This window comes from Montipora foliosa, chromosome 9, assembly GCF_036669935.1.
Source record: "Montipora foliosa isolate CH-2021 chromosome 9, ASM3666993v2, whole genome shotgun sequence".
NCBI classification, from domain to species: Eukaryota; Metazoa; Cnidaria; class Anthozoa; order Scleractinia; family Acroporidae; genus Montipora; species Montipora foliosa.
In genome coordinates, this window is record NC_090877.1 from 24,618,116 (window position 1) to 24,630,615 (window position 12,500).

General features: G+C 42.8%; 1 protein-coding gene across 1 annotated transcript; it reads right to left on the reverse strand.

Annotated features, from left to right (window-relative positions):
* Positions 1–1,928: 1,928 nt before the first annotated feature.
* Positions 1,929–7,170, reverse strand: LOC137971602 (uncharacterized). Its single transcript, XM_068818402.1, has 2 exons — positions 4,734–7,170; positions 1,929–4,531 (listed from the first exon to the last, which is right to left on the reverse strand). The coding sequence occupies exons 1-2, from the start codon at positions 7,168–7,170 to the stop codon at positions 1,929–1,931; spliced, it is 5,040 nt and encodes a 1,679-aa protein (XP_068674503.1).
* Positions 7,171–12,500: the final 5,330 nt, after the last annotated feature.

The following is a 12,500-nucleotide window of genomic DNA, read 5'->3' on the forward strand; positions in this document are numbered from 1 at the left end:
TCGGTGACTTCAACGTCTGTTTCGACTTTCCTCTGATCCGTGTAGCTATAGCTTTAAATAACCTCTAAAACGGAGCACTGAAACAGGGAGGGGGGTAACGGGCATAACGTCGGCTTCTATTGATACAAGTCTCGTAGCTGAAGGAACTACCGACGTTAAAGAAAGTGACTTTACCATTTACCTTTTTTTATCGCAAGTCACAATGCTGACAAGCACAAAAGCAAAAGAAATGGTTAATAAATATGAGGTTTTTTACTATCTGAATGTTTTTGGGTTAGTGTAAAGCGATTTATTGTTCAAAAAATCTTCGTGACAAAGGAGCTTTGTCCTGCAAATGATGTGATTTCATGACAATCAAAATTCGCAAAACAAATACCTGTCTCCTCTCGCATCAAATTTCGACGCACGTATGCAAATTTGCTAAGCTCAAATATTACACAACATGATGAATTTATAAAGGCCACCTTTTTACATCACGATACCTTGACGAATATTATATATTGGGGATTACTAATCTCGCAAACTTAGGTAGTCGAGGGGTAATTAGCTCCTGGTTGCACTAGTTTTACGAAGAGACAATATACTAATATGGTTGGATAAAATTGGCCACTATTGTGACGTATTCATTAATATAACATTAAAAAGTCACGCCATGCCTAACAAACTAATCAGAGCGTGGCGTGACATGGAAACAAGTAAGTAATTAAATGTCTCTTCGGAAAAGGTGGGGGAAGAAATAAGCGCCTTCCGAAAGAGAACTAAACACTGGCTGGCGAAGGGGGGAGGTAGGTGGGAAAAGTTGAACAGATAGCTTGCCACACGATGGTGTAGAGGTAGAAAGGGGCGCTCCTATGTGCGCAGCATACTATAAAGCAATCCTCGATCACGTGTTCCCTAGTACCCAGTTCACGCAGCCAGTGCTTGATAACAACAGGCATCCCGATGCAAAAATGTAATTATGTTTGGGACATAATTTTTAATTTTACATCACGATACCTTTCCGAATATTATATATTGGGGATTTACTAATCTCGCAAACGTAGATAGTCGAGGGGTAATTAGCTCCGGGTAGCACTAGTTTTACGAAGAGACAATATACTAATATGGTTGGATTTAATTGGCCACTATTGTGACGTATTTATTAATATAACAGTAAAAAGTCACGCCACGCTTAACAAACTAATCAGAGTGTGGCGTGACATAGAAACAATTAAGTAATTCAATGTCTCTTCGGAAAAGGTGGGGGAAGAAATAAGCGCCACAAGGCACACAACGTGTGACCTCCCCACCAAGATCCGGAACTAAGAACCCGGAGGAATATTAAACTGAAAACAGCGAGGATAAAAGAAAGTCATGTAAGGTACTGTCGTGACCAGCAGCCCATGTCTGACCTAGTCATGAACCGGACGCGAACTGACATTGAAAACAGAGTGATTCGCGCTTACGTAGCGAAGCGTTACTTTAATTTGAAGGCTACAGTCGAAGTATAGATAACCCGGCGTTTTATTTCTGTACTCGTTGCGGACGGGAAATGTCATCGGCAACAGTCAAACTGCAAAGCAAATAAAAGATTTGCGTTTTAAATATGAAATTACACTTTAAAGACTGAAATATTCGCAGCGAAATTCTACTTACAATTCTGTTGGGCAATCCATACTTCATAACACGGCTCTTTACATTGTGGGTGTGTCGATCGGTTGATTGCATGCAAAAGCGAATATTTAAATACGTTACGTTTTTTTATATAAATAGACTAACTCGTCGCCAGGTCCTTTGCGACTTTATTTTGGCGCCCAAACGGAAGTTCTACTGCACTAGCGCAAATCACTCCGCCCGAGTGCGGAAATTAAGAGCTTAGCTCTAATTGAGCAACCATTTTAAGACTGAAATAATCATGCGAGTGTTCATTGTTCTTGAATTGATTTAAACTAGAGTAGTCCTGCATTGAGCTCTTCCTTTGTCGCAATCAAACACAGTTTGTGAATTGGTCTGTCGTACTCCCCATCTCTTGTCTTGATTCTCACTTTTCGAACAAGGCCGTCGTTTCCAGGATAGGTGCCTACAATACGCGCCATTTTCCATTCACATCTTTTGTGTTTGGGATCCAGCTCCAATACAAGATCACCGGTCTGGACGTTATCTCGCTCGCGAAACCACTTGTTTTTTGGTAACAAGTTTGTAGCGAAATACTTCATCCCACTCCTCCAGAAATCAGCAACTCTGTTTTGGGTACTCCTGAGTAACTGTCGCGGATTGATTCTTTCTTCTGGTTCTGGTTGTGGCGGTGGATTGTATTGGCCTAGCAGTAGGTCGTTTGGAGTGATCGGTGGGGCCTCCCAGATATCGTCGGAACTGGGGTACAGCGGTCGTCCGTTGACCATGTAGGTGATTTCTGACAGAAATGTTCTCCATTGTTCCTCGGAGTAGGCTTGGTTCTTGCAAGTGGCGTTAAGTGCTTGTCTGACTGACTTAATTAGGGTCTCAACAATTCCGTTTTGGTGACTCGCATGTGGTGTATTCCATTCCCATCTGAACTCGCAGCCAAATTTATCAGAGAGGACACTCTTTATCCCAGGAATATCCCAGTTCTGTGTGGTTTCCTTCAGGTAACCTTGGGCACCCACGAAGTTTGTTCCACGGTCTGACCAGCAAACATTAGGGTATCCGCGTAAGCAGGCAAAACGTCGAAAGGGCATTAAGAATGCGTCTGAGGTTTTATCGGTGACCAGCTCTAGGTGGATCGCACGTGAAGTCATGCAAGTGAAGATGGTCACTTGTGCCTCTTTCAGGGTTTTGCGACCGAGTTTAATCTGTACTGGTCCGAACATGTCCATAGCAGTGTTCGAGAATGCAGGGAAGCCAGCTGCTACTCTTAGGTTTGGGATCTGTCCCAAGAGCTGGTTGAGGGGCCTTTTCCGTAGTTTTCTGCATGTGACACATTTTGAGGTGACGGTCTTAGCCATTCTGCGGAGTCCAATAATCCAAAATCTTTTTCTGGCCTCGTGAATTAAACTCTTATAGCCACAATGCCCACGTCGTTCGTGGAGGTCACGCAGAAGCAAGATCACAAAAGGGTGGTCTTGTGGTAACATAATAGGCTTTCTCAACTTTTCCGGGAGACATCTGATATCTTCAAGTCGACCATGCGCACGAAGAAGGCCATCTTCACCCTTCTTTGCAACTAGTTTCTTATCCAAACTGTCTTCGTCGACGTGAAATTGACTCCACTTCAGAAGCTGGGTTTCGGAAGACTTCAGTTCCTGAACTGAAATGGGCCCTGACTTCGGGTTCATTTTCCGAGCGTTGTAAATAAAGCGACGAACGTAGGCAAGAGTTCTCCTTATCTTGGAGTACGTAGAACACGTTTTCAGCAAATGTAAAAGGATAGGATTTTCTTCAGATTCATGCTGATCTAGTTCAGGACATACTTCTGCGGCGGCAGTGCGGTGTTTACCGGCTTTCTTCTCTTTCTGAAACGTTTTCTTCTCTTTTAAAGCTTCAAGGTCGTCCACATTAGTGTTAACTTGGGTGTGATCTTGAAAGTTGGGCCACTTTTCTTCTGGCAACTCTAGGAAGGAGGGTCCCTCTGCCCACTTCATGAGATGATTAAGATGGATTCCTCTCGTCAGAGGATCTGCAGGGTTGTTGTTAGACTTGATGTAATGAAATTGGTCTGCCCCAATGGTCTCTTGAATTTCAGCCACTCTGGCAGATACAAAGGGCCTGAATTCCCGTGGTGGGGTTCTGATCCAGGACAAAACAGTTGATGAATCGATCCAGAAGAATCGTTCCCAGTCCTGCGCTTTTGTGAATTCCAATGCTTTTACACATGTGATGTACATGCGTGCGAGTGATAAACAGCCCAACAGTTCTAATCTCGGGATGCTTTTCTTCTTCAGTGGTGCTACGAAAGCCTTTATCATGACTGGAACACAACGATAGTTTCCGCCAGCAAGTTTCCACCGTAGGAAGATGACTGCACCATAAGCCTGCTCACCACCATCCGAGAATCCGTGAATTTGAGGCACGCCCACTGCATTGCTTGGTTTTAGCTTGCGGTCAAAGTGAAATGACAGGAGATCATTTATGGACTGGACATTTTCTAACCATGTTTGCTGAATACTCTCGGGAAGGATGTCGTCCCAGCTGTAACCCGAACTCCATAATCCTTGCAAGTCAATTCTGAACTTGATAGTAACGGGTGACACAAGTCCGATAGGATCCCAGAGTTGAGCGAGAAACTTCAGACAGCTTCTTTTGGAGAAGCCCTCCAGTAAGCCAACCACGTTTTCTTTCTTGAAGGTAAACTTGTCTTCTTTTTTATCCCATTTGTGGCCAAGCAGATCTGTGAATCTCTCACCATCAGACTGGTCAATTTCTGAGCGGTTGGAATGCCACGCCTTAATTTGAAACTGGCCTTTTCCAAGGACGGTGTCAATTTCTTTGATTATTCCCTTGGCTTTTGTCGAGTTGCTTTTGGATCCCGCGATATCGTCCACGTACGCGTGATCTTGAAGTTCTTGGGCTGCGTCTGGAAAATTCGACTTGTGAGACTTTAGCTAAGTAATTGATGGCGTTCGAGGCAATGTCTGGTGCTGGCTTGTCGCCAAAATTTAATCTGAGCCACTGGAAGACTGAGGGCGTTTCAGTTTTGTCGCTTCTCCACAAGAATCTGTGAAAGACTTGGTCATCAGGGTGCACTAGTACTTGATTAAACATTTTCCGGATATCACCCGAGTAAGCCACTTCGTTCCATCGCCAGGCCATAAGCACATTGGGAAGACTGTTAGTGTAATTAGGTCCTTTCTCGAGGTGATCGTTCAGGGAAAGACCCTCGTGGCCTTTTGAAGACGCATCGAAAACAAGGCGAACCTTAGTAGTTCTCTCTGGTGTGAAAACTGCTTGCAAGGGCAGATACCATTCGGGTTGACTGTGATCAACTTCATCTGTAGGAATTTTAATTACGAAGTCTTGTTCCAACAGCTTTTGTACCTCGTCATTTACGATTGCGAAGCATTCTTTTCTTTGGAACGACTTCTCGGCAGACTGCATTCTTTTGAAGGCAATGTCATAATTGCTGCGTTTGGGGGGTCCATTCTCATTCCAAGGCATTCTTACTTGGATTCTTCCATCTACCAATGTAGTTGAATCAGACAGGGATTTGACGAACTTGTTTTCTCGTAGCACGTTCTCACTACAAGTACACAGTTCCGTTGGTTTAACTCCCAGCGTGTCCTGATAAAGTAGTTTCTTAATGTCGTCCTCAAAGCTCAATGTTCCGACTTCAACGGACTGTATCCTGGAACTGTTAACTTGTCCTAAAACGTACCAACCAAAGCAATTACGTTTGGCAATCGGCTCTCCTGGTTCCCCAGACAAGGTATGAATGTCGACAAAGGCATCGACGAAATCTGTACCGATTAAAAGATCTATTGTTCCACCAGATAGATGCAGTTTGTTCGCAACTGGTTTGAGATGAGAGAAGTGTTCAATAGCTCCCTTTGAGATTGTCTTCGCGGCACTGCAAGGTCTCTTTATCGTGTATACTTCCAGGGTCTTTGTGATATCCTCTTCTGTACTCGAGGCAACAGTGATCTCGATGATTTCCGAAGTTTCAGACCTCTTCTCTCCACCTGCTAGATTCATAGTAAGATGGGTGGCTGTCCCTGCTATTCCCAGTCGTTCGGCTGCATTCTTAGATAGCAGACTTGTGTTTGATCCAGAATCTATCATCGCAAGCATTTCAACAAGCGTTCCACCTGAGTCCATAACCTTCACCTTTTGGACAGGACATAAACCAGTGATTAGCTTGACATCTTCCTTGTGGTCAGCGGCACAGTTGGTATTGCCTTCTGCAGGAACATCTTGCATTCGGAAAGGCACTGCGTTCGAGCTTAGATTCGAATTGATCGTCTCGTTGTGAAGAGTGCGGTGATGGTTCCTTTTGCATTTATCGCAGGTAGTACCGTCTGGTTTCTTACAGTTGTTCGTGTGATGTAGTCTAAGACATTTGCGACATCTTTTGCTCTGTTTGACTACGTCCCATCTTTGATTTACCGTTGAACTTTGATACAGCGGACAGGCAGCTAAATGGTGTTTCCACGCACAACCGAGTGGGCACGCTTCTTGATCGGGAGTTCTATCATTACTAGCAGCGTGGTTCTCTGTTCTTCTAAAGGTTGGTCCTCGGTGGGTACGTTCCTTTTCATCGGCGTTGTCACTGTCTGGTTTGCCTCTGGAGCGAAGGGTTGCCTCTTGATGTAACCAGGTTACAAGGTTTGACACATTTTCTTCCTTTCCCGCTCTCTTCATCTCCCTACCAAAGTTTGTATTGTCTCTTGGATCGAGTTTTGATAAAAGCTGAGACATGAAGAACGGAGCTTCTGACGCCTCCAACACGGTGCAGCCATTGTTTTCCATATCATTGACAAATACAGAAATCGTCGTGGCGTAACGCGTGAGTGACTTGGAGTCCCGTTTAACATGTTTGAGATTATTCATTTCAGCTAACAGTTCGTCCATAAGTTTTCGCTCGTTTGCGAATTCAGTCTCAAGAATTTCCCAGGCTTGGTTAATGTCTTTACAGGTCTTAACTTGATCTGTCCAGAAGAAGCCTTTAGGCATCGCTTTTCGGAATCTTTGAAGTTGCTCGTCCTTGTCTTGTCCATATTTTTCCATACAGTGTCTAAACTCCCTTTTCCACGTCTGATACGTTCTTCGACTTCCGTCCCAGTTCGGAACTGTCAAGCGCTCTAGGCTGCTAGGTTTCGATCCTATCGCAACGGCCATTTTCTCAATTGCAGAGGTCATCGTTTTCAAGGTTTCTGTGTGGTCAGGACCTTTCGGAAGAGCATTTTCGCTTTGATATGCTGGGTATTTCAAAGTAATTTGGAGAAAATCAGCTTTGACTTTGTCCCCGAGTTTTCTGTTCGTTAACACCAATTCATCTTCTGATGAAGCGCCTTCTTCAATTAACTTATCTAAAATTGCCTCTTGCTGCTTTTTAACAGATCTGTACTTCGATTCCACTAAATTGAACACTGCTTCGAGTCTTTCGAGTCCCGGTTTTACTGCAAAGATCGCTTCAAATTCTTCCATTAACTCATTAAGAATTCCAGCGGCATTGTTCATTTTTCCCGTGAGGGTTTTTACATCAACTTTCGGCGGCATTGCGAAATGAAGGTGTAAATTGAAGTATTTTCTAGAACGGTCAGTCGCTCGCTTTATGGCAGTCGGTTGTTCTGGAAAATGATGCGTTTCTTTCGTGAATTTAAATGACTGTAATGATTCCAAGATCGGTCGGTCGCTTGATTCGCTGTCAGTTGTTCTTGGAACCGGTCGTTTTGCCACGACGCTGTCCTTCGGGATCTTGCAGTTGATAATGTAACCTTCGATGAATAGAATTTTTGACTGATTCGCGCTTACGTAGCGAAGCGTTACTTAAATTTGAAGGCTACAGTCGAAGTATAGTGTCTGTTCGCGTGACGTCACAAAAATTCCGAAAACGAGGCGCCGCCATCTTGGAGGAGTAATGTTCAATTTGTAATGGCGGCAACTGAAGCGTGTCCTTGTGAGAGCGAGACAAATTTCAAGTTTATTCTGTCTGCCTATGGCGAGTCATTACAGGGCAACAAAGGGAGAAGATATGTGGAGAAAATAGCGGCCATTGGTATCGACCCTTTCCTTATTCCGGATGAAAACTGTACTCCGGAATGTCTTCCTCCAGTCGAGTCGTGCGATCTTCTGTCATATCTAGTGCTCGATACGAGTTTTTATACAAAGGAGCAGTTTAAAAATTTCAGAAGTCTCCTTGCGTACAACCATATGGTGTCTGGCTTTATTACAAGTGTTCTTGGACAAACATTGCGAGATAAATACGTGGTTCTTGCAAAAGTGAGACATTCCAACGAATGAATGATCCGCACATGCCATTGTGGATAACATCAACCGAAGAAGGAACTGTTCTTTCAGCTCAATGAACCCTTGACTATTCAATTTGACATCCCGAAGATGCGTCCTCACCTTTCAAGATGTTTGAGGTCCAGTCGAATGGAACTTTTTCCAACCGTTGATCTTTAATAATGGGCATTTTCCCAAGTGATAACCTTTTAAGCCCTAACAGCGAGTAGCAAATAAGTTCTCCTGACCTTACATTATCACTGCCTAATGAAACATGCAGGTCAGGAGAATGAATAAAAGGACCATCTAAGATAAAATGTGTCAATGTTTAACTGAACAGTACCATAAGAAATGCACTGTATTGCAGAACTTGATATGGGGCTTAAAAGGTTACATTCTTCATTGCACGCAGTTATATAAAATTATGTAAACACCCTTGTTGTTATGATACGCTGTAAGTGACCATTGCCACATCTTGTACTTGTTTATTGGGAAAAATCCCACAGATGAGGGACAGTGATTTCCAGGTAGTACCCGCAAAGATTAAATCCCAGTAGAGAACTAATTTTAAGGTAGAATGAAAGGACCCAGTTATCTTGAGAGGCATTTTTTCATTCTGTACGAAAGGACAGTGTGGACTAAGGCCTCAATTACAAATGACTCCTGATATTAATACTGTTTATACATGTATTAAATTTTCCCTTTGATTATTGAGCATAAACAAGACAAATTGGAAGGAGAATCTTCATTCCAAAGAGCTAGAAATATTGTTGTATTTATTTTACTGCCTCTCCAACCCAGTGTTAGATATTAAAGGAGGATCACACCATCCATTCAACAATATTTTTATATTTGATCAATTTTATTACCCTTGTCCATGGATAAAAATATTATTTATTACTAAGGCTCACCATATTTTAGCCTACGTGTAGACGTAGGCTAACCATATTTTCTACAGGATCAGACAATTTGATCAAAACAGTGTCAAGTATCTGTGTGGGAGGCTAATATGAACCTTGCAATATATATATTTCATAATTTGTATGAAAGAATACTACATTATTAAAATTATACAATAAAAAACTATGTACAAAGGAAAGGTAACATATAAAAAAACCAAATACATGGTCAAAACGTCTCTATAGCAGACACCAACTTGTTGGTCAAAATATCAAGACAAAAATATCAAAAAATAAAAAATAAAAAAATATCAAGACAAAACAACTTTAGCTAGCAAAAACATAGTTTTGGTTTTCAAAGCTGACACTCTTCGCTACTAGTGGGCTATAACATATAGCCTAGTAGTAGCTCAACCAATCAGAATGCAGCATAGATAATCGACCACTAGCTGGATTTTACTAAATTGAAATACACTGTCAAACTCTTTCAACTAAGCACTAGAACCCAAATAAGGCTGCACTGGGTACTAGATTGTCAATCCCACAAGCACTGCCCTTAGAAACCATAACAAATTTTCTGTTTTACTGAGCTTTAGTTCAATTGCTATTAATTCATATCACTTAATTAATTCCTGGGCCAACTGCATAAGTTTTTTTTGAAGCTGTTCCCAAATTGGCCAGGAAATTAAAAGAGATAAACGAACATCCATGACAGTTAACCAGGTGACAATAATGCGAAAAACAACAATTCTAGAAACATCAAAACGATAAACAAGGTCTTGGTGTGGGACGGCCAGCCGTAGTTTTATCAACACCAGAACAAACTCCTGAAATTTACTCAATGACAGGGAGCGTCTGTTGACATGTGGAAATACAAAGGAGAATGTTTTCATTAAAACTTCCCTCGAGGGTAACCCAGTGTTAAAGCGAACTTTACCGTCATCTCCCGTGATTGCGTGAGTTCGCTTGGCTCAGTTTGCGTGGCCATGTTGTTCCCGTCTTCCTCCTCCTCTGGAACCTCTACCAAATCTCCTTCATCTTGAACCGCGAAAGAAATATCCCTGATTCTATCTCCATGGGCTTCTGATTCATCTTTCCTGGACATTTTTTGTTTAACAGCCTGATCCTGTTCTTCACGCTCCTCCTCGCGTTTACGTCTTTCTCTTATTCTCTGGGCTCTTTCTTGTTGTTTCTCTTGTTAGTCTGAACTCTTTAACTTGCTGTGGCCCAAATGCAAGCTAGGCACCCAGTCTAGATTGAATTTATCCCAGAGGGAGGCTGCTTTTCCAGAGTGAAAATGAATTCCACAAACACTGTCGCTCTCAAGCTTGCTTTCGGTCAAGTCATCACGACTTATGGCCGCTAACCATCTAGTTCGCCGTTCATTCGACAAAATTTCCGTCTGCTCGCCTTGACTAGTAATAACTTTAGGCACCCTACAAAAACTAAGGTCTGGACGTCTCTTTTTATCGTTGGAACATCCAACGATTAGACAAACCGAAGGCATCGCTACAAGACGCGAGGAGTCGCGTGTCAGATTTCACTCCTCCAATATGGCGGAACTAACTTTTCACCTACGTCATAGTCATGTGACCGCACAGACACTATAGATAACCCGGTGTTTTATTTCTGTACTCGTTGCGGACGGGAAATGTCATCGGCAACAGTCAAACTGCAAAGCAAATAAAAGATTTGCGTTTTAAATATGAAATTACACTTTAAAGACTGAAATATTCGCAGCGAAATTCTACTTACAATTCTGTTGGGCAATCCATACTTCATAACACGGCTCTTTACATTGTGGGTGTGTCGATCGGTTGATTGCATGCAAAAGCGAATATTTAAATACGTTACGCTTTTTTATATAAATAGACTAACTCGTCGCCAGGTCCTTTGCGACTTTATTTTGGCGCCCAAACGGAAGTTCTACTGCACTAGCGCAAATCACAGAGGGTAAATAACATATCAATTCTTGCCAAGACCTTAGCTCCTTCGTAAGACAGATAACATAATGATAAAGTAATACATGAGAAGATATTGGTAAAGTACATAGCAAGTGAGAGCGAAAAGAGTTCACAGTGAAAAACCCTCTTAGTATGGCAGCCCCTGACTGACCCACGCATCAGAGAATCCACCGTGGCCCGTTAATACTAACCAGAGAGGAGGACAAAATGTACTGGTCCCATAACGGACGGGTAAATAGCCATATTGAAAATCACCACTGCATAGCAGCTCCTGACTGACCTATACAACGGAGATCCAATAGCGGCTTGACTAGTGTCTTAAACGTTTAAAAAACAATTAGTTAGCTTTGAGAGAAGGCGGACGAATGTAAGTTCTAAAAGCGTCCAAACGCCATCTACCTAGGGCACGGATTTGCGAATCCGAAAAACCTTTCTCAGACGCATGGCACGCTACACCAATGCGAAAGATATGGCTCTTGTAGCGAGAACAATCAAGGCCGCAAAAAGTCAAAGCACGGCGGAGCTCAATGTTAAAAGTATGTATCGAGATTGCCCCGCCAGCTGCACACGTGAACAAGGGGCCTTTATGGTAACCCCTAAGTTTAATGTAGTCGATTAAGTTCTGCACGGGGCAAAATGTTTCTGAAGGTTCGCTTTCTATGGTTATGACAAACGGCCGATTATTCGTGTTGTGTTTAAACTTAGTGATCACAATCTTGACAGCCGTCACTCGAGAAGATTGTTTCAAAAACGTGACTTGATCAAATTGCAGAACTGTGTCAACTTGCTTGTTACTTGTGCAAGAAACCATAAAATGCTGTCATGAACATTGCCCCGAACAGAGATCTGCGATAGGCAGATGGACTAGTATGCTGCAAAGCGCTAACTAATTCGTACAATAATGGACGTGAAATGGGCATACGAACATCGGCTTGAACGCGGCGGCCTAAGGCCACAAGAAGCTTTTCAACTAAAAATGATTTGGTCGGGTCGTAGTGGCCTTTGATCTTATGTACATATGCTATGGCTGATAGGTACCAGTTGATGGTAGCAGGAGCTGGGCCCTTGGCACATAAAAAGGAAATGAATAATGCGATACACGCGGTCGAAACGGTGAAATGTAAGTCGGCACTCTGATAGCGGGTATAGAATTCAGTAAAGACAACCCAAGCCCGTGAGTATTGTTTGCGAGACTTCTCCGACAATGAGGAATGTAGTAATTCTTTTAAGGTATCGACCACTTCTGCGGGAGGAGGGTCTCGGGAACATGGGTTGGCTCTGGGTCGGCATCTGGGAAGGCTTTCCTGAAATCTACAATCTGTAAACGAGAAATTAAGTCCGCCCGGGTATTGTCAACACCGGGTACATGATAAGCCCGAAACAAGATATTATGACGTAGTGATGTTAGGACAAGGTCACGGACTAAGATCATGATCATGGGGTGTTTTGAAGTCTGCTTATTGATAATGTCAACCAAAACCGCATTATCAGTAAACAGAGCGACACATTGGTTGCTCATTTGACATCCCCACACATGGAGCGAGATAGTGATCGGAAAGAGCTCCAAAAATGCAATGTTCAATGATTTCCAATTGGCAGGCCACTCTCCGTAAAACCAATGCTTCCCAAAAAGCGCGCTATAGCCCTTTGAGCCCGCAGCGTCGGTGTAAAGTTTGAGAGGCGGGGAAACCCGCCACGGTTCGTCCAGAAAAAATGTACGTCCGTTAAAATCTCTTAA